Here is a 25,068-nt window from a genome sequence, read left to right as displayed (position 1 = left end):
CGCTTTTGCATCCTTTGGCTAATCGTTGTGCCTCCTTTGCACTAGAGAATTCTGTGGACATAAATCTTTAATCGTAGCTCAAACATTACTATACAGGCAGTGCTACAGAATATGACATTTGAGGCCCACTTGTTTCAGCAAGTATTGAACAAGCAGAGTATTGAACAGATCTTGGCAGCGTTAGGTTTATGGTTGGACTCGATCTTAAGGGTCTTTTCCAACCTAAATGATTCTGTGATTCTAAGCAGTTACTCTTGGCATTTGAACATTCAGGTGCTGCTGAATAAAATAACGTGTTTGTGGGGAGGGAGCTGTAACTGGAAAGATGACAGTAAGGAAGAAGATGAGCCGTTCTGCCGGAGCCAGCACCGGCCATGTGCTTGAAGAGGGTTTTTAGGGCCTGCCACAGGGTTGGTCTTCGTTCACAGTGGGTGCTGGTTTTCCAGCTTTAGTTTGTGCTTATTTGGTGAAGGAAATTGAAAGGTGTTTAAAAATACCATCGCTGTTTCAGATGTTAAGGCAGGCTGTTCAAGCCATCTAAGTAACAGACTATATGTCTTTAATAGGGAAATAGGTATCTTAAAGAGAAATTTGTTTGTCGTCTTGTTCCCTAGCTGGCGTGGCTGTTGTTACTACACAAGTAACATTTTAAGGTCAAAAGGGATGTAGCTGTAAGTACATGGTAATGTGATGGCATAAATTTCTAATGCTGGTGTGCCATTGCCTCTCTACAGTGGAAAAAGAGAAAATTTGTTTGCTTATAGTGACTCTGTAAGAAATAGTAATTGCACCCCATGATTTAGATCTATCCAGTAACATGCCCTGCAAAGGAGAAATTGGGTCTCTTGGAGAGAGCTTTCTTAGAGGAACTGAAGGATTTTAGCATCCTGAAAGAGGGGCTTCACAGCAAGTTTCCAGGTTCTGCCTTAGAATCACACATTTATAGTGTAATATCATTACACTTACATCACATACTGTGGTTAACTCCCAGTCATGGCAGTGAAGTGGCATGAGAGTTCTTCTCTAAGGTGCTACTTGTGAGCAGATCCTGTTTAAAGTAGTTGCCAATTTAGTCATCGTATTTAGCTGAAATTGCAATTTGAATGAAAAAATGTCTCTTTTGAAAGAGGTAGGCATGACTTAAGTGAGATTTTAGCATGCAGGAAAAAAACGTACGGTACAGTTCATCTGTGAGAGAGACTTCCAGTAGGTTACCTAGAACAAACTGAAATACAGCAGGAGCCAAATGTCAAAATGCAACGAACAGGAGAGGAAAAAAAGTAACAAATATATTCACCTGATTTCAGTATTACAACACTTAAAAACATTCTTAATGAAGGAGATGTTGGCATATGAAAGGACCTGAATGTATATGGGTGAATGGTGCAGGCTAATCACAAGCAAAGCTGTGAGCAAGGATGGAAAGACAAATACAATTTTACTGAATCACTTCTGCTTGCAAAGCACAGTGCATGCTCTGTTTCATGATTCCTATGCTCAAAATGAAAGTCTGCCCTGTGCTCAACTCTGAAAGAGTTTCTTGTGTAGGACTTGTATTTCCTAGTTCCATTTGAATTAGTTGGTAGGGGGAAAAAAGTGTTCTTTGCTTGAGGTTGTAAAGTTGGGGTTTTTTTCATGTTCATTTCATCAAGTCAATTCCAGAAAGACAGTGCTGAAAAGTATAAGTAGATTTTTAAGATGAAAGACTGTATCTTGAGTGCTTATGACTGTCTGCTAGCTCAGTTATGTCATACTCTACAGCTCACTTCTTCTGAAAAGAAAGACTAAGAGTCTTAGCCTAAATTACATAGTTATACATTCAAATTCTTAAGTAATTGGAGGAATATAAAGGCTCTGTACAGCTGTAGCTCTACCATATGGTCACAGGACTGGGAGACGTTCAAGCCTAAGGTTTACTGCAGATTAATTTTGCAAGCCTTGAGCAAGTCATTAGTCTCCAAGCTCACAAAGGGAGTTACTAGCTTCTTAACTCACCCAGCTATTCTACTGATTAGGAAGATAATATAGTTAAAAATACCCTTAATGCTAATAAATTACAATATTTCAGATTCCCATCACAGTTGAATAGACTGGTGGTGTTATCTTTTTGTATTTTACACTGACTAAAATGCTTATTTTCACGCGTAAGACGACCAGCATGAACTGTGGTGACAGTCCAAACAGATTTCCTCCGTATTAGTGCCTAGGAAGTTACTGCATTGATTTCATCAGTCTGCGTTGTTCGTTCAAGAGTTCTTACCCTCCTCTGCTCCCCCTTTGTGATCCGTTCATTTGATTTGAGCAGACACTTCTGCTCTGCTCCTAATAACACTGTCGTATGACTGAAGAAATATTCTATGCAGTATTAGGATTGGGGTTTTGTTGTTTATGTATAAACATACTTGATGTGACAACTGCATAGTGCTCATTTTATTTCAAAAAGCTTGAAAACAAATAGATTTATTCCTTCTATAGATTTTTTTTTTTCAGGGTTTTTCCTCAAACCGGTTCAGGAATGTACGGCTAAAATAGAATGGGGCATTACCAGTTTCAGCTTTCCAGTATTGGTTCCCTACTCATACAATCCTAACGAGGAGCTCCAGTACTAACTGCCCTCTAGCCTGGTCGCTTCCTTTCTAATGTAGTCTGTTGCATAGCAAGCAATTTGTTCTTTCTTTTTTCTTTTCCTACACAATAATTCTAGTGAGTACTTAGTATTGAGAAGAGGAACTAAATAGAAAAAAAGAAGTCCAGAGCAGTTTTCAGCAGCATTTCTGAGCTTTATGGGCATTTAGGTAGACACCAGTGATATCCTGGCTGGAAGCTGGTGTGGAATAGTGGAAATCCTTCTAAGTAGTATTCATTTCAAGCAGGTACTCTCTAAGCTCCTGAAAAGGTGTTGGAACTTCTTTCTTTTAAACTTAGAATTAACTCTTTACCTAAATAGACTTACTTTTGTAGCTAGAAGGTGTGGTAAGTTTCAGACAAAGCCTTCCATTTAGTCTGGCAGAATAGTTGAACAAACTTTAGGCAGTAAATCATAAAGGCAAAGTTCGAAGTGCAGAAGACAAGTTGGACTGAGTATCGCAGGGCATCAGGACACGTATGTGATGAATTAAACACACCTTTGTCATTTCAATATGCCCTTCGTATGAAACAGGTTGGTCAGGTTTCAGTCAGCTTCTGCTACCCATGTATCAATGTAAGAGTGAACAGCATTTCAAGCTTAAATTAGCTTTGTAGCCTCAGCAGACAGGTCAAGAGTTGAAACATGTCTTCCCTTTTAGACAGCTTGCATTGCTTCCAGTGATTCTATACCTGTTCTTCTGTTTCAGTACGGAGTATCGGATTCCTTTATTCTCATTTCAGTACCTTTTCAGTAGCTTCTTAAAATAGCTGTAGTATTTTTTTTCTTTTCTTCCATACTATGTCTGAAGCTTTTTATGAATGTTACCTCAGGTTTGTGTTAGAATGATAGCACTGAAAATTGTGCTATGTGATGTTAGATGGGTCCCTAGGAATGCAGTAATATGGTATACATGGAAATAACTGATACACTCAGTAATTTTGCCCACTCCTTGCACCTCTCTCAGTTTTTAGCATTGAAGCTGATTAATATTCTGTCATTTTCAATGGCGTGTAAATTTTCACAATTGATGAATGATTTATCTTTTTTTTTTAATCACCCCAGCAGTTTTTGTAATGGTACGTTTTTGTTGTTTAGGATACGATGATAAATCTCACCCACTTGTTTTAACTTTGGCCTAAAATCGCCATCTTAGCAAAGAACGTGTTGTACGTAATAGAGCGTTGCCCATTAGATTTGCAGGCATGAAATCCAACATGCAGCCTCTAGATTGGACAGCGATTGTACACAGTTAATACACCTTTAAAAAAATTCTGCACATTATCCGTCAAAATCTGGCCACTAAAAACTGCATGACTGTGTATGAGGTGGTGCTTTTATGTAAATGTAGCTGCTTTGATGGTTCTTAGGTTGCCAGAATCTATGAAAAATGTGAAGTTATTTTTATTGAAGGGTAATTCTCCTTTTCTGCCCTTCTGCCACTCCTCCCACCGCTGACTAGTACGCTGTGCCAGCGTGCTGTTTCTGTGCTATTGGGCTTCTCTTCTAACACCTGTAGCTCCAGCCTGTATAACTCAAGGTGGCTGGACCTCACTCTTGAGTTTTCCCTGTGAAGGACTGCCAGCAACAAGGTGTGGGGTTTCAGTTGATTGGCTTTTAAAACCCCCTCTTGCATTTCCTGAGATAGAGGAGGGAGGGGAAAGAGGAAAGCAGGTAACAAGAGAAACAAAAGGAGCAGCTATCCTCAGGTTATTAGTGTTGTCTTGTGTCCTCCTTTCTCACCGTGTGAAATCAGTTGTGGCTTCTTTGTATTTTCTCCTACTCAAAAATCTCTCTTCTCCTGATAAGCGCTTTGCTAATTAAATGCAGTAGGGTGACTAGGAAAGGGGACAGTGAGGACAGTACCATGGGGCGTTTGCCCAGAGATCCTTGGAGAGCTAGAATAGCAGTTGGCAAAACAGGTCTGCGCCGGGGATAAAACCGCAGCGGCAGATTTCAGATCATAAAATACGTCTGCATTGTATTTCAGTGGGACAGAGAAACTGTGTTTTCCCTTGTTCTGTGTAACCCTGCTATGTGAAATACTTGGTTTGTATTAAGTTCTTTTAAAGGTCCAGAAAGTCAATATGTCCATGTTTAAGTCTGGTGACTGCCACTTAAATCAGAGTTTAGCTATAGCACAGTCTAGTAGAACTTGGATGGGGAGCTTGCAAAAGCAGGTTACGCTTCTGGGATAGACAATATTCTTTGCGTTGTCGATGGATGGTACATATAATTGGCAAAAGCTGACTTTTTAATAGAGTCTCGTCTCACTTTTAAAAATTGAAATAAGAATAACTTTGCTGTAGAAAAGCATTTGAAGGAAAATACCAGATATGCTTTAGAGTTTCAACAACATTCATATATCCATTTGTGTATACAGAATTGTAATGTAAACCTTTACTTTTACGTTCGTTCATTGTAGATGTTCTTTCCAGTCTCTTTTCTTTTATTTCCAAATAATTTGTTTCTGTTTTTCTCTTTCCTTTTCTTGCCTCTTTGTAAAGGAGTCAATCACTGTCAGCATAAAGTAAAGAAAGCTAGACGCTTTCTCCCTTTCGTCTTCTGTTCCCATGAGCCGCCGCCTAAGGGTACTGCACTGCTCTTCGTATAGGCTGCCTTATTAACCCAGAAGCTGAATATACTAACGCAGTTACTGGTTTTTTACTACTTCAGCCTCCAGTAAACAGAGTTCCAAGAATAATTTAATTAAATTTCTTCTACCCCTTTCCTGCTATTGAATTGGATTTTCGTGCAGTGTCGCAAACTTGCTGGTCCCCGTTTTTATGGGGGACTAAGTTTTAAGCATCGTATTCTACAATGACAAACATATTAATGATTTCATTTGTATAGCTGTGCAGCCCCTTTATACCTATGGGGGTTTTGGTTAATATATTTTTGCTTCATTCTTGGACCCCTGATACAGCATGCTTATGAATGAAATAGAAAAGCAACAACAAGCATCAGCTAAGATCACTTTGAATTCAATACTGAATACAGTGATGCTTTTGGCTGCATACTGGTTCAGCATTTGGTCTGGACCAGTTTGGCTTTGTTAGGGGTAAGAAGAATTGGAGTAATAGGTGCATTACTTTTACAACATTAATGCTCATTTTCCTTTTATTTATAAATAATGTCTAAAGTCCATCAGCTTGTGCTGTGGGTATTGGTGTGGAATAGGGCTGCTACCATAAATGCGGGATATGATGCTCATTTGAACAGCTTCCCAGTAGAGTTGCTCTGTTTGCCACTCATTGAAATTTCAGCTTTGTACAACTGCAATGTGCTCTGTATAGTTAATACTTAGATGGTTCCATTTATCGCCCATGTCTTAGCAGTAGCACAGGGGTGCATTTCCTTTGAAAGGGTGGACACCAACTCTAGTTACCCAACGTCATAAGCGTGTGTGAAAAGTCAAATTGAACTGACTCATCTGGCTGCAGGAAATTTATTTTGTAGTGAAGTATTGACTTAAACCAGAAATTGGCATTTCTTAACAATGCATTAAAACAGTTCCACTCCCAAATTTAACGTTTGTGCAAATTTGTGTTTGAAAGTTGTTAACCCTGTTTCATCGTACAAGCTTCTTAGAACATACCTTTATCCCTTGGGTTTTAGGTGAGAAGTCTTAAATTCTGCTACTTTTCTGGTTTCTCTTGAGTCAGGTATAATATAACTGCAGTCTGAACGCTTTTGGATTACTCGTGAATTTAATAGTATATTTTCCCCTCCCCCTTCTCTGTCCCTTCTCTCTCCCCCTCTGTTTTTCTCTTTCCTTGCATGCCACCTGGATCTGCAGATGAAATTAGTGGGGACGGTAATATGTTTTCTAGTCTGTGTGTTACTAACGTGCAATATGCAACTCTTATATCCATATACCACTTAATGCACATTTCAGTAATAAATTTTATACAGATGTTAGTATTAAAAAGCAGTCTGCTTTGGACATTAGCCAATAAATGCTGTACTTTACAGGCTGTGCAACTAACACTTTCTGCTAAATTGGAGCTGAAAAAGGAAAAACTATTTCAAACATGCAGGGATGTGGTATTGCATGCGTTTGCAATGAGAGTTCTGGCATGATGCAAAGAAGGTTTATAGGTTTGCAAGAGTGTCTGTTCAGTTTGACTGAAATGGTTGTATCACAGCATTTTTTTGGTCAGTGGGTGAGATCAATGGATGCAATATGTGAGAAATGAGTCTACTAAGCGATGCTTTAAAGGCATTGTAGCATCAAAGTGCTCTGTAGTCCACAACTGCTCTTTGCATAAAAAGAAGCTGTACAGGATTGATTAATGTAGATTGAATACATGAAATATTAATCAGGTTTCACTACTCAAACTGCTAATTTTAAAGACAGATTTTAATGTTTTTCTTCAAAACTTATTACAAAATATTTAACTTCTCCAGATTTTATAAGTCTTTTTTCTAGAAAATATTGACTTGCTATTCTCTGAAAACAAGCTGGGTTTCGGTTTTGTTTTTAAAGAGATTCTTAGCTATTATTCTAAAGGATTCCATCTGATGTTGGAAAAAAAATCTACTACTGACAGTGTATGTATCTTTTTTTCTAATAAATGGGAGGAACTAGAAGCACATAAAAAGTATGCAAAGAAAGGTGATAAGAAGAAATAGAGAGAATGTCTTGTGGCCTACCTCTCTGTAAAATGTAAAGGGGGGGTGTATAACTTTTCATCTCCTTTCTCTCCTTCAGATATAAATCAAAGATAATACTACCCCAATTTTCTTTCTTTTCTTAAACATCAAAACCTCAAAGGACATTTTTTCTGTCATAAATTCAGAATTTGTATTTCAGATACTAACCCTACATAGCTTTTTATTGGTGCTTATCTTTTATAAATGGTGGGCTCTGATAAATGGGAAAAAATCATGAAAAGAGAAATTTCAAACAGGCGGTTAGGGTCATGGCTTAGCTATTATGGATTTAATATCCCAGGATGTTTTTTTTCTAGTGCTTAATAAAGTAGATTTAGTAAAGCTCAAATTGGCTCATTCACCTGTACCACCAACACTGTATCTTTGTCCAAAAGCGACCTATTTGTTTTTCCATCTAGAAGCATCTAGGGTTGATCACAGGTGAAAAGGCTCAGTGCAGGTTTCAAAACGTGCGAGGGAGCAGCAGTAATGAGCCCTATTTTTAAATATTACTTTTTCTAGACTTAGCAAGGGCCTTGAAGATAGAACTTCTCCTGGAATTGCTGCTCTATTGTGAGTGTTTAGCTCTTGAGACTGCTATAGGACATCCTTCTTCATAAAGCAGCCTGGAGAGCCTTGCCCAGCTGAGTTTTGCTTTAGACTCCGCATGGATTCTGGAATATCTCTTAGCAGACAGCCATGGTCTTAGCAGACTTGGTAACAGTCTTGTACTATGTGACTCTAATCGTGGGGTGAAGACTGTATGTGAGAGAGGTCAGTTATCTTTGTTGCAGAACACTTTGAGCACATCACTATTAATGCCTTGATTGAATTTTCCTCTAATTCCCAGAAACAATGCCAGACATGTATGGGATTATTATATATTCCACTCCAGAGTGTCAAATGTGTAACAAAAAATACTTGTTTAGTTAATTGCATGCATATAATTTATTTGGATTGGCTACTGAAGACCCTTTTAGTTTCAGGACGGTTTTAGGCAAGGTATCAAAACCATGTAAAGTGCTCTACGGTGTTACAGTAATGTTTTTATTATGAATTAGCTTCATTAATTTAAAATAGAGAGATCAACAAGCCAAGCCATTTATCACATTTTGTAAGCACTGCTCCATAATGTAGTGTGACAAATGTTTTGGTTTTTTAAAGACCAGTGTGGCACCAGTTCTAGTTTTCAAACTTTTTAAATTCTTCTCACATATGTTTACAATATCTTTCATTCAGTCGGTTTAGTTTGGGGTTTTTTTTTTTACATAGATGAAGAACTTTCTGGTATCCTCAAATATTAGCATGTAACAATAGTTGATATATATCACACTTAACGAAAGTTAAAAACATCTTACCACAATATTACAAGGAAGCAGAGTGATTTATTCCCATCACATTGGTGTCACGCTAATAATTTCTTTCAAATGGATGCTTATTTTTTAGATCAATCTGGGGCTTATTTTCTAGGAAAAAATTAGTTTATAACGTATGGAGGAAAAAACATGCCAAGAAAGAGATTAGTGCCTCTGGAGTATGCTGCCTGTTTAGAATTGTGCACTGTCTTTATAACTAAATGAATTTTCATTAGGTGACTCTGTTTTGCTGTGTCCTAGATAGAGATTGCCAAGCAAAAATTTAGATGGCATAGAATTTCCTGATTCTGTCTTTACAAGACACGGTATACTCCTAAAGGATTATGAAAGAAAAATAGCTTTAATTTTACTTAAGTAGTACAAAGTTAGAAAAACTACATTTACTCACTGAAGTGTGTTGAACTTCAAAGGTTATAGGCAACCTGTAGTTTTCTAGCTGTTGAATATTCAGTTTGTATGAAAATGAAGCCTCTTGTTTATGTATGTGTATAATATTTATGAGCCTTGCTCTGGTTTCAGAGTTGGCTTGAGTTGGTTGAACTGAGGGCTGCTGCCAAAATGCATTATCCCATCCTTCTTCCCAGCCTCACTGTGGCTTTGTCCCGTTCACTGTTCAGAAGCCATACCTCTAGAAATGATGCCAGGGAGTTGCAGGGATATACATATGCTCCAGGGCAGATGGGGAGAAAGGGGGAGTAAATCATGCCTCTCGGAGGTGGTCCAATATGTGGCCACCTGAAACCAACCATGAAAACTGCATACTGAAGTTGATACTATTCAATTTTGAGAACCTCTCTATGCATTTAAAGTTGGTGAGTAGAATTTAACAGCCTTGCAGTGAAAAATTATCTCGCTGTTGTGGACTGGTTTTGTAACCGCCGGAGGAATTTATCTGGCCTTTAGGAAATGACCCACGCACACCGGAAGCTCTTTAGAGCAAGAGAGGGACCTCTGATATGACTTGACACCATTTAAAGCATTTTGAGAACAGATGATGTAAAAGCCCTAAGTTTTAAACAGAGGAAGAAACGCATTATCATTTTTCAGAAAATTTTGTGATCTGGTTGTTTTCAAATGCTGTCTGTGAGAGGAAGATTGAGACTAATGCAAGAAAAATGGGTGTTAGTTGATGGTGTGACTTAAAAGATCTTTATGCTCTAGAAGACTATGGAAAATAAGTCACCTTGCCACACTGACAGTAGGTCAATGCTGCCCTGGAACATCTTTACTGTCTAGTTTGCCTGTTTGACAAAAAAAAAAAAAAAAAAACCCTAGCAAACTATTATTCACAGTTTATTGAAGGTAAAACAGTTTAATCCATTAATTATGTTTTCTCCTTACTGCAGTGGAATTTGCTGTTAAAAAGATTTTTCTTTTTAAGTCAACAGTTTAGATAGGTTTCAATTACAGAACGTGAACTTTTTTGAATACAGATGAATCTTCCTTTTATTCCTTGTTGAATGCATCTATGTGACGTAGTATAATTGGCACTGAGGTCATTATCATACCATAAATTATGCATGAGCAAGTTTATTCATGCTATTGTAAATGCGTCCCAGCAATGTTGAAGTTGGGGGTTGTGACATATCAGCCTTGATAAATTGGAGATACTGTTCTGGAGAATTGTTTTCATCTGCTTTTCCCGAAACTCTTCAATTCCTCCCTTTACAGAGACAGATGACTATGCAGAGATTATAGATGAAGAAGATACTTATACAATGCCATCAAGTAAGTATGGTGGTTAACTTGGGAACTTCTCTATCTGAAAGCTGCTTTGGTTTAGCAGGGACTGAATCTTATATTTCAGCCCTAAGTAATATATGTGCAAAGAAAATACTCTTTATGATGTTTTGAAAACTCGTAGATTCAGTGTTTTTCAAGTTCAGGTTTTGAGGCAAATAAAATTCTGTTTTGCTGCTGTCGGTGACTTCACAGTGAAATTCCTTTTAGGTCTCAAAATGTAGATTTTTTTGATTGTGGTGCTGAACACAACACTTAAAGAAAGAATGGATGAGATTTCTGTGATAAGAGCAAACAATTTGGAAAGCTTCTGTGCATTGCTGTCTAACTGTATCTTGCCCTTGCTCTATGACAGAGTCGCTGCTTTCAAATTGCATGATAGAGGAAAGTCACCTGTACCACATGCAATTTTGTTAAAGATGAAAGACTTTAGGAACCCAAAATTCAAAGTTCTTCTGAGTCTTCATCTTTGAAGTAAAAAAAATGATGCATTAGCCACCGCAACGATTTTGTCTTACGGCATTTTTGAATTATATTATAATCTTAAACTGTCAAGTCTGTCTAATTTAACATGAAAGTATTCTGATTTCAAAAGTTGTGTCTGCGAAACTACAGTTGCATGTTGGCAACCAGGGATTTCTCTAGAAGTAGACAATCTGTTGATACGCAGAGCTGCAAGAACGTGGGTTGGCTAGTGTAAGAGGGGAGGATGGTCCTAACCTGGTACCATGTTCTGCGAGGAGACATGAATGTATGTAAGGATTTCTGGAGTTTACCGTGTGGCAGGAATGTTTCATGATCGCTTCAGTGTTTACAACAGTTTCCACTACTGCGGAAAATATTTGAAAACCAAGAATATATGTTTTGAAAAACATATATATTTGAACATAAATATTTGAAAAGCAAGAATATATGTTTTCCAGAAATAAACAATGTGTTTTGAATGTCTTGCAGTAAGTCACTACACGATTCTACTAAAATAATTGCAGGATCAAAAAGTACTGTGATAAAGCATATCCTTTATTTTTTGTTAACATACCAATGTTGTGTGATACTTCATTTCCCCCCCCCCCCCCCCCCCCCCCATCTTTTCATTTAAATTCTCATGGAAGTAATTACTTGTGGGCCCAGCCCTGGATGCTGCTGAACGCTTAAGTATGCCTTCAGTTCAAAGCCCATGAGATGGGCTGTTGTAGTGAAATTCATTAAGTGCTTTGCTGGATTGAAGTGGACTCAAGTGTTCAGCTCTCAAAGGACTGGGTCAGTAAAGATCACAAGAACAGACCTGTGACTTCTGCTAATGTAAACTTAAAATTGCATCAGTGTATTTCTTCTTTTTCGAAAACAATGTTAAAAAATGTTTGTCCTTGTCTTGATTTTAAGAAGCTATATCTTAAGTAAGCATTTGATTTTTCTCTTAATTGCACTGCAGAAAGCTATGGAATAGATGAAGGTAACAGGAGACCCTTTACCCATCCCTGTATGCTTGCAATTTGGAATGATGTGGAATTTTTAAGTTTACTATTCACTTTCATTTAATAAACATTATTTATTTATAGTTAAACCAGTTAGCTTTGGGATTTTAAAGAGGAAAATGCAGTACTTAAAAAAAGAAATGAAAAGGCATTTATCACTTTGTTATCCAGCTCTAGATGACATTATTTCTGTAGTGTAAATGAAGTCAAAATCATCAGTCATGAAGTCCTAAGCTGGTTGACTATATTTTTTTCCTCTGAATAATACAAGTAGAGGTGAAAACATATACGTTACATGCTTTTCTGCTATTCCTGAAATATTTTTCCATGTCTGCTAGAAATTAAATTGCAAATGAAGTAATTCATTGCAATTGATTAAATGTTTTGCTGAAGTACAGAGCCATTTTTATCAGTAATATTCTCAGTCTATTAAACAACCAACTTAACAAAATTGCATAAGTCCACAACACATACCAATTTCACTTCAGTTACACACTGATAGAGGTGTAGTGTACTCAAAATTTTGCTCTTCATTTTATCTTTATTTGCCATGCTCTTGTTTTTGTATTTTTTCTTGCAGTTACCTCTTTAAAAATTCTCCGGGCTCATTTGATGGTTCCCAAATCTAAAATACCACATAGTGGAGTTCTCTTAAACATATAAAGGGATATGTGCTAAGGCTGTATTTAATACCATCAGTATTGCCCTAGGCTATTTGTGTTCTTTGTCTTTTACTAGCTACAATTAAGAAGGATTCAATTATGTCTAGTGCATTGAAATAAATAATGCATAGTAGTTAACTTGGCAAATTAGATTTTACAATTCCTTTTTCATTGCTTTGTTTCAAACATTGTTTAAGAGGTTTCCACTGTGTGTATACAGCATTTGTTATAGGTTGGTGTGCAGCAAATGTTAATCTTAGCTATTCATATGTGAGACATTTGAGTGACTTACTTCCAAGTTTCGTATCTTGCGGATTATTTCTTTGCCCTTCATCAGAAATTTGATATTTTAAGTGCATTATATTCTTATAGCCAGAGATTATGAAATTCAAAGGGAGAGAATTGAACTGGGGCGCTGCATTGGTGAAGGACAGTTTGGAGATGTACACCAAGGAGTTTACATGAGTCCGGTAAGCCTCACTTCTGAAATAAAAATAAACAAACAATAAAACCTTTCCAGTTATAAAATAAAAAATAAATGTATTCCTTAGGTTTGAGTCTTCTGGAACAAATGAAAATTGACTTTATAATTTATTTTTCAGAATAATCAGCATGTAGAGAATATTTCTCGTGTTTCAGATAAGTGGAAAACTAGCTCCAGAGTAGTTTCTCTGCTCCTATATCCCCACTTTTTTATAGATTGGGAAAGAAATCAAAAGAGGCAAGTAAATTGTTCAGGACCATACCAAAGCCACTGGCTGAGTCGGAATTAGAAGTCACTGCTTTTAACCCCGACCATACACTTTCTTCTTTATTTTGAGTGTGTCCAAGCATGGTAAGCACACGCCCCTGTGGCCATACTCCCCTACTGAGCGTTCAGTGCTTTAGAGCCTTTTCCCAAGTTTAAACCTGTATTTATGGGTGTTCAGCCTGACCTGGGTTTAGGTTCAGCGTTCAGTGCAGAAGCTGCCAACTGTGTCAGGATAAGCTAATCTAACTTCTGTGCTCAAATACAGAGAAGAAATTTTAGTCTGTTACGCTGGAAGGGCAGTAGCCTACAACAGAGGGACAACAGCATTAAACAAATGTGTCTGTTCTCCCGTAAGCATCTCACTGGATCTGTCACAAAGCAGCTTGCATGTAAATAAAGTTACTGTTTTTTCCTGATAGAAAAAATACAAAAAGCTTCTGCACTGATCCAGCAAAACCCCAACACACAGGAGTCACCTCAGTGAAACCAGTGAGGTTGGGCGGGACTTGGGAAATTTAGGCTGGTGCTTATGTGTTTTTCTAGACTGCAGCCACAGAGATTAAGATTGAAGTTTGAATGGATGAAAAACTCAGTTTGTGGAGAAAAAAAGCAAGAGAAAACCAGAAAATTACTTCATTTTAACTAATTTCAAGGTAGTAATAAACTAGGTGTGCAAGTGTCAAATGAAGATTTATTTCTCTTTTGGAGAAATTTAAGTGTCTGGATTTTCGACAGATGAAGTAATAATTCACGTGGACAACAATCTAATTCTGACTTCAGAAACAGTATTTCCCAGAAACAGCTGGTTAGCATCCTGGGCTCAGTGGGTTAAATAAATAAATCTTTAATGCAGTATTTAAGTAAATAAATAAGGATAAATGTTATATATGTCTGTTCTGATACCTTCATTTAGAAAAGCAGTTCCGATATATTTTGCATTGAGATCTCCTTATTTTTCATTAAATCCTGTCCAAGTTAACAGGAGTACTTGAGGAGTAGTGTTTCAGTGAACTTGGAGCACAGTGGATAAATCTAGTGCTCTGTAAAACCAATTAAAGATCCCTTTTCTTAGGGACTGTTGTTTTGAAAATGCTGTCTCTCTCCATTCTTTTTCTTGAATTGGAAAACATTTCAGTCAGTCATCCTGTGTCTAGGGTAAGTTTTTTAAATGACAACCTGCTGATTATTAATGAAATTTTACTACATTTAAGACACTTGAATATGTGAAGGGAAAACAGAAAGGTATTATCATTAAAATTTAATGTACTAGTCACAGAGTGTAACTTAAACTTTTGGAAGAAATCTTACAATAGATAAAAGATTAGTTACATTAATGTGACGGCATTTCCATCCTTGTATGTATTCAGCTCGCATGCAAAAATATCGGGGAGATTTCTGGCCTCTTGTTCTGCTAGCACAAATTTGTATCTGAAAAATCTCATTTATCCCTGTTCGCTGCACTTGTTCTTACTCTAGTGACTGTGCAGCATCCACCTCTTCTTGAACGCATCTTACTACTAGGTATTCCTGAAATAGCACAACCAGCCTGTATGTATAGGATACTGAATGGAAAATGTATGTATGCAGATAGGATCCTATTGCTCAGATGTAAGCAATTCAAATAAGATTATTTTTTAAGGATGATTTACTGTGGGATTATCCAAAAGTGTCATTTAAAATAGTGTTTGCTGCTCAGTACGCAAACTGTTGCCAGTCTGATAAATCCTTACTGGTTTGTCTCCTTATCCAAAACCAAAAGAGCAGCGAAACCCTGATATGAGGCCTCTTCCTACAATTATTTTGCAAAATGTCTGGAGTCTTTGCTGGTTGCAGGCACTGAAACTCTTCCTTTTGATGCTAATGTCGGTTATGAGATGTTTCAAAAACTGTCCGTGACACCAGGAGAAGGATTGGTCTGGCTGGCCTCCAGCGGCCTCATCCAGTGCTGATTACTGACTCCTGATTTCAGAAGGGAATAAAATCATCTTAATTTACCACCAGTTTTTCAGTCAGTTTATGGGCATGTTTATGTATGAGAGAAGGTTTTAATCAGTATTTTCTTGCAAAGTCAGCTTGAAGAGCTATGTTTTGAGTAACTTAGAAAATAGACATTTAAGCCTGAAAATATATAAATTTTATTCTAATTCTGAGGTTTGTCTGTAAAAATAGATTTAAAATAGAGCAAGCATGAGCAGACATAGAGCATAACTCTGAATCTTCAGCTCTCACTGGCCTTAAAAAATTGCTGAGGATGTACATCAACTTGGTAGCCTTTTGGGGAAAGGTTCTTTTGTAATCTTCCCATTAAACAATGCACAATTCCCAGTTTCCCAGTTGGAAGGAAGGCATGCTAGTCCTTGAGCAGGCCTATACCTAATGTAGAAGCTTAATTTTAAAACACTTCAGCTGCTTTCAACCAATTAAGAATGTATATGAGTGACATCTTCTGAGCATTGCATGTTACTGTGGGGATACGCTATGTTGTAAAAATACCATTTTCTAAGTAAGTCATGGTGTTTTGAATACTGGTGAAGCTCGAACACCTAAAGCTTCTTTCCAGGAGAAAAATGCTTGCAGCTTCTCTATGCTGTCTGTAACTTACGGAAAGGGTATTTGTAAAACACACCAAAGCACAAGAAGATGAAAGACGCTGTCTGAACCAGGAGACCTCTTTTGGGCTCTCTCGGTGCTTCTCATTTTTCAGTATTCAGAGGATGAGCAATCAGATGGTAAAATCTGTTTCTGATTTTGAATACATGTGTTCTGCTTAACTTGGTTTTAAGCCCTTGATACAACTGATTGTGAAGCTAATATTTAAAAACTTTATTTTACTTTCCTTTGTAGTTTGAGCTCAAACATAGCCAGTTGTTCTGCCAGAGTTACAAAAAGTCCTTTATTTGGCTTTCCAGGTTGCTTGCTTGCATGAGCCAAGTGTGTTCTTTAGGCATATATCTACTTGTTTCCTCTGCTTTTACTAAATATTGTCAAGAGTTTACCATCCTCAATAATGCAAAAAGTTTATAGTACTATTCAGTTAAACTTACTGTCTTTTGTCATAATTTTTGTACTATTTAACATAGTTTAAAACAGATTAGATATTTCCTAGGCTCATTAGATGTAAATGTACACAAGGTGTCTTGATTAAATAATATGTTAACATATTTCAAAATAGTATTTCTTAACTGAAGATATTTTAGTTAATAGTAGTTTTCTCTAAAGCAGTTTTGCTAGAATTTTTAAGGGCTTAGCTTTTGGTGGGCTGTATTTCAGTTATTTCTCAATAATGTCTTTCAGGAAAATCCAGCTATGGCTGTTGCAATCAAAACATGTAAAAACTGCACCTCAGACAGCGTGAGAGAAAAATTCTTACAAGAAGCCTGTGAGTACTAAAATACTTTTTTTGGGGTAGCTTCTGTAACTGGTCCTTGGAAAGACTGCAGCCATCTGTGCCAGAAACTTCTGATACTAATGTAAATCTTCTGTTAATATATTGCATGACCTTTTTCTCTCCTGCAGTATGTGCCAGGAACACTGCTTTACATCCTTGCATTGCCCATGTATATGATTCTGTGTGGGTTCTTTGATTTTTCTAAGTTGAACAGGGATGTCTGGCTCCTGTCAGGCTTCAGAACTAGTTTTGGAATATTAGAGATCTGATCCTCTATTTCCTTCTTTCTCCTTAATGAATTAAAAAAACCTATAGCACTTTTTTCAGCGTATTACTGAATATAATTTAGTTATATAATATTAAATATTGTAAAAGGCTTTTTTTTGAGATAAATACTAACAGAAAACTGCTGTAAGAATGTTGTAGTTACTGGTTTCTCTACTGTTTGGTTTTATAAGCAAATTGAGATATGAGACTTAGGTCTTAATTTTCGCCTATTATCCTCTATTATTGTATATCAATAAATGTCATAAAGGTATTGTATTATATCAATAAATTGTTTGGTTATGACCAGATGTTACAGTATACTTTTATTCACTATTCCTTTGTTCAAGGACTTTTTTCTAATTGTTCAGAAAATCTGTGTTTGTAGCTAATGGCTTCTTATTTTTGGATGTCAGATTTTTCTTAAATTACTATAATTTTTTTCTATTACATTTCTAGCTGTTGGAAAAGTAAATACCATTGCTTGTAGTAATAACTTAGCAGTCAAAGGTAGGCTGCTGTCTCTTAACAATGTAGAAAATAATTGCTCATTGAATGCTCCTTATTATGCTTTGAGCTTGACAGATTAGGAAATGCCAATGTAGTAGACAGATAAAGAGTGCTTTTCAATTTTGATTTAATAGTTTTGCCATTTCTTCTTTCTTTTCTTTTTTTTAAATTTTAATTCCCATCTGTTACCTTTCTCTTGTTTGCATTCAGATTGCAAACTCTCTCAGAAGATACTGCCTCCTGGTTTTTAAAAGCACCCTTCGAAAGGCCCAAATCCAACATCTGGGAGGCAGAGTTGGTTATTGCACTGAACTAAGACATTTATTTCCTAATATATTATTTTAATACTAGGAATATTAAAATATTTGGGGGTTTTAGTTGTTTGCTTGCGGTGGAGTTTTCAATGCTGAAAAGATTTAGTATTGATTCTTGCAAGGAGGAACACCTCAGTATAAAAAATAGACAAAAGAAGATGTTTTTAAAAGCAGCACCTGTCTTTTCATTCCTGTCTGCTTTTGTGTAGCAGCGTATTACTATTAATGTACTTGTATATGCTAAAATACAAACCATCTGGTTTGGGGAGATTTTTATTGATTTTCCTTCGGTAAATTGCTTCGTTCTGCAAGTAGTTCATTCCTCTTACCTCTGCAAGGTGGATGACAAAATGATATAACAGCTTTACTACCTTTCTGAATTTGTGAACTTGTCAGCTAACGTTGAATTAATTTCTGGGAAGTACTTTCCAATAATGGCGTGTTTTATGTTTAAAACTGGTAAGACCATATGATATAAAACTATTTGTGTTAATTGCCTTTCCATTGCTTTGATAATTAAAATTGTATTCCTGCTTCATTTTTACAGCAGTGAAGCAACATTTCCATTGTACAAGACATTGTAAATTGCGTTGAGTTAGATTAGCACAAGAGAACTCTAAAGCTAAATAATTGGGGTTTGTTTGGAATATACACTTGATTTATCAAGATTTTAATAGTGACGTTGGGTTCAGATAAACTAATTTAGCAATGCATAGTTTTTCAAGGTGTCAGAAATAGCTTCCCTCTCTGAAATTCCATTTACTTCGAAAGGGAAGAGAGGAGTTGAATGATTAAAGAATCTAGCTTCAATTCGATATAGTAGTTTAGCAGTTGTTATTGCCCATTTGACATTTCACCACATTATTCATTCCTTTTTATTAATGTGTTGAGCTATGTCATTGATAGGGATGTTTGTTTTACTGATATTTTTTTTTCTGTATTATTCATAACACATTAATCTTTTAAAGAATGTCTTATCTTGTTTGCCCATACAAGGGTTTTTTCAGGAAAATATGTTATTGAACTATTACATATGAGGTCTTATAAACATCATTGTCCAAGGACTTTTTCTTGAGATTTGGGGTGTTGGTTATATGGCTGCCATGTACCAGTAGACACAATAAGAATTCAGAGCTTATTAGAAGAGGAATCCAAAAAACACCTGCTGGTTTTAGCTTGTGATTCATTAAAAGCTAAAAGGTAGCTTGTTTTATTCTTGTCCAGTTTCAGGCAAACTGAAGCAGACGTTCCAGTTTGGTGATTACTGTGTATTTCTGTTGACACTACAAACTGTAAATGTAAAAGAGATACTTCTTCAAGATTAAATTAAGGATATTTGTCGTGCGTACGTTGGAAGAGAAAAACTTAATCAGAGGACTGATGTTTCATTTAACCTACCAAATACACCTCCCCAAAACATTAATCAGCATTGAGTCAGTCACCGAGGCAAGCAGCTACGGTGCCGGCACGATGGGCAGTGGAGCGCTCCAGCACGGTGTCCAGGGGGGTTTCCTAAACGGTGGCAATGCCAGGAGCTGGCAGCTGTCGCGAGAGCAGCTGACGAGGTTTGGCCAGGGCCAGGAGCAATGCCAGGAGATTTAAATGTGGTGTAACTACCACTAACAAGTCACTCGCTGAGGCAATCAGCTCCCTGCTGACGTGTTCTGCAGCAAAGTGGAGGAGCGTGTTGTCCAGGGGGGTTTCCTGAACTAGAGCAACAGCAGGGTTGTGGAGAGAGCCGCCAGGAGCTGGCAGCTATCGCGAGAGTGGCTGACAGTGCTTGGCCGGGGCCAGGAGCCTCCTTGGCCAACCCCCGCGTCTGTAAAAGCAGTCCCTAGGGAGCACCAGCGACCAGGGCAACCAAACAGGGCATGGCGTGGCGTGGCAGTTTGCGTGGAAGGGTGCACAGGGAGGGCGGCCTCCGGCAAACGGGCTCTTTTCTTCTGGGAGCCAGACAGAGGCAGCCTCCATCTACCTGGATTGTGCAAACACCAAAATGTTTTCCATGTGCTGCAGCTGCAAATCTGTGACTGAAACCCAGGTGGAAGTGATAAAACCTCTCTATGTGGACACCTAAAACCAGACTGACTCCCCTAAGAAGTGAAAGCTGCCCAGACCCAAAGTTTCATGGAACTCCAGAACCTGGAAGTCCCCCTAGGGACCAAAGGCAGAGGTGGATGTCTTGGGTGCAAGCGTGCCCAGCTGGAGGAATTCTTCAAGCAAGTGGCCATGTCACAAGAGGAGCTTAACAGGCAGCGTAGTATCTGGACATTTGAGCGAGAGATCGATGCATGGTATTGTGCACTGTCGCAAGCTGAGCGACAGCCCTGCCTTCAGACTTGGCAAAGGGAAGGTAAGCTCGCTTCCAACCCTGAGGCGACAGACTCAACCAATTCACGAGACAAAGGAGACTGGACTCTTGTCTGTGCTCAGGGCAGGAGGAGGAATCTTCTCCCTCCCCCTGAAGTGCCCCTGTGTAACAGATACGATGTCCTGGGGCTGGAGATCAAAGAGAGCGTAACAGGCAAGACCCAGGAAAGGCCAACCATACAAACTTGGTCCAACCACCCACCCGCATTAGGACCGGTGCCAGCAGAAAAGTATGTGGGGTGTTAGTAATTGGAGACGCCTCGCTGAGAGGCACCAAAGTGCCCATTTGTTGCCCAGACAATATCTCTAGAGAAGTTTGCTGCCTGCTGGGAGCTCACATCCATGATGTCATGGAGAGGCTGCCGAGCCTGGTAAAGCCTGCAGATTATTGCCCATTCCTACTATTCCAGGTAGGGTCAAATGATGCTGCAACGAGGCAACTCAGAAATACCAAAAGAAAGTTTATGTCCCTTGGAATGATGTTAAAGGGATTGGGAGCACAGGTGTTCTCCTCTGTCCTCCCAGTTGGAGAAGGGGATTCAAGAAAAAGGAGAAAAATTGAACAGGTGAATGACTGGCTGCATAGCTGGTGCTGTGCTCAAGGTCTCGGCTTCTACAATCTTGGACATACCTTTGAGAAACCAGGCCTGTTGACAGCTAACAGGGCTCAAGTGACCAAGTGGGGCAAGAGTGTCCTGGGCAATAAGCTGGCTGGACTTACAAAATGGAGCTTTAAACTAGATTTAGTGGTGGAAGGGGGTGGTGTTCTAAGCACTCAAGAAGAGTCAGGGGCTGCTGAAGCAATAGGAAGCAACAGGGAAACCCCTGTGAATTGCCTCAAGGGAATTAGAGCAAGCTCCTCTAAAAAGGGGATGTGGCCAGTAGCCCAGCTCAAGTGCTTCTATACCAATGCACGCAGCATGGGAAACAAACAGGAGGAGCTGGTAGCCACTGCCCAGATGGAAAACTACAACCTGATTGCTATCACAGAAACTTGGTGAGATGAATCGCACGATTGGAGTGCTGTGATTACAGCTACAAATTATTCAGAAGAGACAGGCAAGGAAGGAGAGGTGAGGGAATTGCCCTCTATGCCAAAACCAGGATTGATTGCACAGAGCTATCTTTGAAGAACAGCAATGCGCAGGTCGAGAGCTTATGGCTGAAAATTGGAGATCAAGCCAACAAAGGAAGCTTCGTGGTTGGTGTCTACTACAGGCCATCCGATCAAGAAGAGGAGGCTGATGAAGAGTTCTTTCTTCAACGGCAGGAAGCATCACGCTCTCGGGTCCTGTTCCTGGTAGAGTACTTCAACCACCCAGACATCTGCTGGAAAAGAGGCACAGCAAGCTGCAAGCAGTCCAGGAAACTACTGGAGTGCATTGAGGACAACTTCCTTGTACAGGAGATGGAGAGCCCAACCAGAGGAGAGGCACTGCTGGACCTGTTGCTCACTAATAAGAACAACTTAGGGGAGAGGTCAAGATTGGAGGTAGCCTGGGCGGTAGTGATCATGTCCTGGTGGAATTCTTAATCTTGAGGGGTACAGGATGGGTAAAAAGCAGAGTCAGGACACTAAACCTCAAAAAGGCAAACTTTTGGCTGTTTAGGGCGCTAGTGCATGGCATCCCTTGGGAAACTGCCCTCAGAGGCAAACGAAAAAACGAGAGCTGGGAGATATTTAAAGACATTTTTCTTAGGGCACAAGAGCTCTCAGTCCCCATGTGGAAGAAGTAGGGCAGAGGAGGCAGGAGGCCAGCTTGGCTAAGCCAAGACCTCTTAGCCAAACTAAAACACACACAAAAAAAAAAATGCATAGGCAGTGGAGGCAGGGATATACAGCCTGGGGAGACTATAGGGATATGGCCTGAGAGTGCAGGGAGAGGGTCAGGAAAGCCAAGGCACAGCTGGAGCTGAACTTGGCTAAGGACGTGAAAAATAACAAGAAGGGTTTCTTAGGTACATAGGACAAAAAAGGAAGATGAAAGAAACTGTACCTCCCCAATGAGCAAAACAGGAGACCTGGCTACAGCTGACATGGAGAAGGCTGAGATACTCAACAACTTTTTTGCCTCTGTCTTCACCAGCAAGTGCTCTAGCCATGCTTCCCAGTTCACAGAATCCAAAGCCAGGGGCTGGGAGAATGAAGTACTGCCCATCGTAGAAGATCAGGTTCAAGACCATCTAAGGAACCCGAAGGTGCACAAGTCCATTGGACCTGATGAGATTCATCTGAGGGTCCTGAGGGAACCAGCAGATGGAAGTTGCTAAGCCACTGTCCATCATATTTGAAACATTGTGGCAGACTGGTCTCAGTGACTGGAAAAGGGGAAACATAACCCCCGTTTTTAAAAAGGGGAAAAAAGGAAGACCCAGGGAACTACAGGCTCGTCAGTCTCACCTCTGTGCCCGGCAAGATCATGGAGCGGATCCTCCTGGAAACTGTGCTAAGGGACATGGAAAACAGAGGTGATTGGTGACAGCCAGCGTGGCTTCGCTAAGGGCAAATCGTGCCTGACAAATCTGGTGGCCTTCTATGACAGGGTTACAGCGTTGGTGGATAAGGGAAGAGCAACTGGCATCATTTGCCTGGATTGTGCAAAGCATTTGACGCTGTCCCACATGACATCCTTGTCTCTGAATTGGAGAGACGTGGATTTGACAAGAGAGACTCTTTATCAGGGAGTGTAGTGATGGGACGAGGGGTAATGGTTTTAAACTGAAAGTGGGTAGATTTCGGTTAGATGTATTAGGAAGAAATTCTTTACTGTGAGGGTGGTGAGGCACTGCAGCAGGCTGCCCAGAGGCAAGGCCTGTAGGGACAGGACAAGGGGCAACGGTTTTAAACTGAAAGAGGGTTTAGATTGGACATGAGGAAGAAATTCTTTACAATAAGGGTGGTGAGGCACTGGAAGAGGTTGCCCAGAGAAGTTGTGGATGCCCCATGCTGGGCCAGGCGGGACGGGGCTTTGAGCAAGCTGGTCTAGTGGAAGGTGTCCCTGCCCGTGGCAGGGGGGTTGGAACGAGATGATCTTTAAGGTCCCTTCCAACCCAAACCATTCTATGATTGTATGTCTTGCTGCATCACATATATTGTGAACGCACTGCTGAGACTGAAAAGTTAATTAAGTCCATAGAAAATAAAATGAGATGTGAACATAATAATTAAATGAGCTTTTTGTCTGTGTCATAAACTGACACGCATTTTTTCCAGACATTAAATTATACATACTGTTTTTTCCTTCCTCCTCTTCCAGTAGAAAGGCACAGGTTAATTGAGCATGCACGGGATTGATAGGTCATTATGTTATCTTATGCTCAGCCAGGGCAGAAGAGCCAGAGAGCCTGACTTGACTTGCACTTTCCACAGCAGTTTACTTTTTGTGAGTAGAGACTAGTACCACTAAAGCAAGCAGTGTTTCATACTGCCTGCAGAACATTAAATGACCAGACGGTATTGCTTGCAAGCAGTTGTTTCAAGTCCTGCAGAACTGTGATTATATTTTCTGGTCATAGACTAAATGCTTCTTAACCGACTTTTTTATTTTTATTTTAAAAAAAGGTTTTATGTAACACACCAACTTGTTTCTTTTCCTTTTAGTAACAATGCGTCAGTTTGATCATCCTCACATTGTGAAGCTCATTGGAGTTATTACGGAAAACCCAGTTTGGATAATCATGGAGCTCTGTACACTTGGAGAGGTATGAAAAATCCTCATGTAACTTTGGTCTTCTCTGGTTTAGCTCACAGATACCTTTAGAAAAGACTGAAAAAATCACTTCTCGGCACTAACACAAAGGCACTCTCCTCAAACGTGGAATCATGCTTACTTGTAGAATTATGGACTCAGAAACAGGAGTGGCAGAATTTGACCTAACTCCTCCACTGAGGGAACTGCATCAGTTCATACCAAAGGGATTTAGTCATCGTTTTCAGAGAACTTCAATTGCTGTTTCAGAGTGAGAGTATGACCTGTGTCAAGATGATGATAATGCAATATCGTTTAAACAGCATTTGCAGACATACCTTCCAGAAGTGGAATTATGTGTCTTTTGTTCTTCTTGAGCAATACTGCATTTTCCCTTGGAACGCTGAATTTCTTAGGGTTTTTTTCTGTACAGTCTCTGCACCAGAGACCCTAGATAAGATGACTTTCCTCATTATTATGTGTTTTGGATGAATGGTTTAAACAAAACTAGATCTCGGTTTTTATAATCAAATTGTTTTCTTTGAGCTAACTGTTTCTGAAAATGTGAGCTAAAGTGATATTTCATACTGCATTGTAAGATAGTCATTGTAATAATCAAACTGCAATATGTTGTCCAAGAAAAAAAAAAAAAAAGGCAGAAAAACCTGTAGTGGAAAAATAATTTTCTGTCAAAAAATGACAGATTTCCTTTCCAGTGGCCAAATCGCTTTTCACAGCCTTGTTGTAATTTATAAGGAGACTCTAGTGCCACCTTCCATTAGATCCCTAACTGCCTTACACTAGGAATATAGCTTATAAAAATTCTGCATTGATATTGGCTACTCTGACCTAAATCCAGTTGTTCGAGCAAATGTAGATTAAAACTAGTGCTTCTGAAATAATACTGGTCTATTCAGTGTTCAGAGTGGCCATGTACTGTTTTGTTCTGAAATTATTTAGGCCAGAAACGTCTGCAGTTCTCAAGGGAAGAATGCATGAAGAGTCCAGGAGTGCTTTACTCTGGAACAGGAGCAGCATATGCTCTCAGCCTTCAAAAGGAGCCTGAAAGCAATGCACGATTTTTTTTTTTTGTTTGGCTAACATTTTCATGTAGAAAAAACTGCTTGAATTTAACCCAGAGTCAAATTTCTTCATGGCAAGTGATTTTCTTTTCTCATCCAGTCTTAAGGGAAAGCATGCCCATTGATTCTCGTGTAAACTTTACAATTTGAGATACACCTTGTTCA

The 25,068-nt window shown here is 38.9% G+C and overlaps 1 protein-coding gene across 10 annotated transcripts in view; it reads left to right on the top strand.

Moving 5' to 3' along the window:
- The window catches only part of PTK2 (protein tyrosine kinase 2), a 165,653-nt gene that overhangs the window by 96,621 nt on the left and 43,964 nt on the right, over positions 1–25,068 (top strand). For 4 of the 10 annotated variants that reach the window (XM_075704800.1, XM_075704803.1, XM_075704802.1 and 1 more), the window contains 4 exons: positions 10,330–10,386; positions 12,908–13,005; positions 16,581–16,665; positions 23,734–23,834. In XM_075704800.1, coding sequence (XP_075560915.1) covers positions 10,330–10,386; positions 12,908–13,005; positions 16,581–16,665; positions 23,734–23,834 — 341 coding nt within the window. Of the gene's footprint in view, positions 1–5,133; positions 5,218–6,425; positions 6,444–10,329; positions 10,387–11,830; positions 11,852–12,907; positions 13,006–16,580; positions 16,666–23,733; positions 23,835–25,068 lie in introns of those variants that run through there. The other 6 variants (XM_075704804.1, XM_075704798.1, XM_075704801.1 and 3 more) reach the window with 4 other exon arrangements.

This window comes from Pelecanus crispus, chromosome 2 (assembly GCF_030463565.1).
Source record: "Pelecanus crispus isolate bPelCri1 chromosome 2, bPelCri1.pri, whole genome shotgun sequence".
Taxonomy (NCBI): Eukaryota; Metazoa; Chordata; class Aves; order Pelecaniformes; family Pelecanidae; genus Pelecanus; species Pelecanus crispus.
This window is presented reverse-complemented; position numbering and strand designations above follow the sequence as displayed.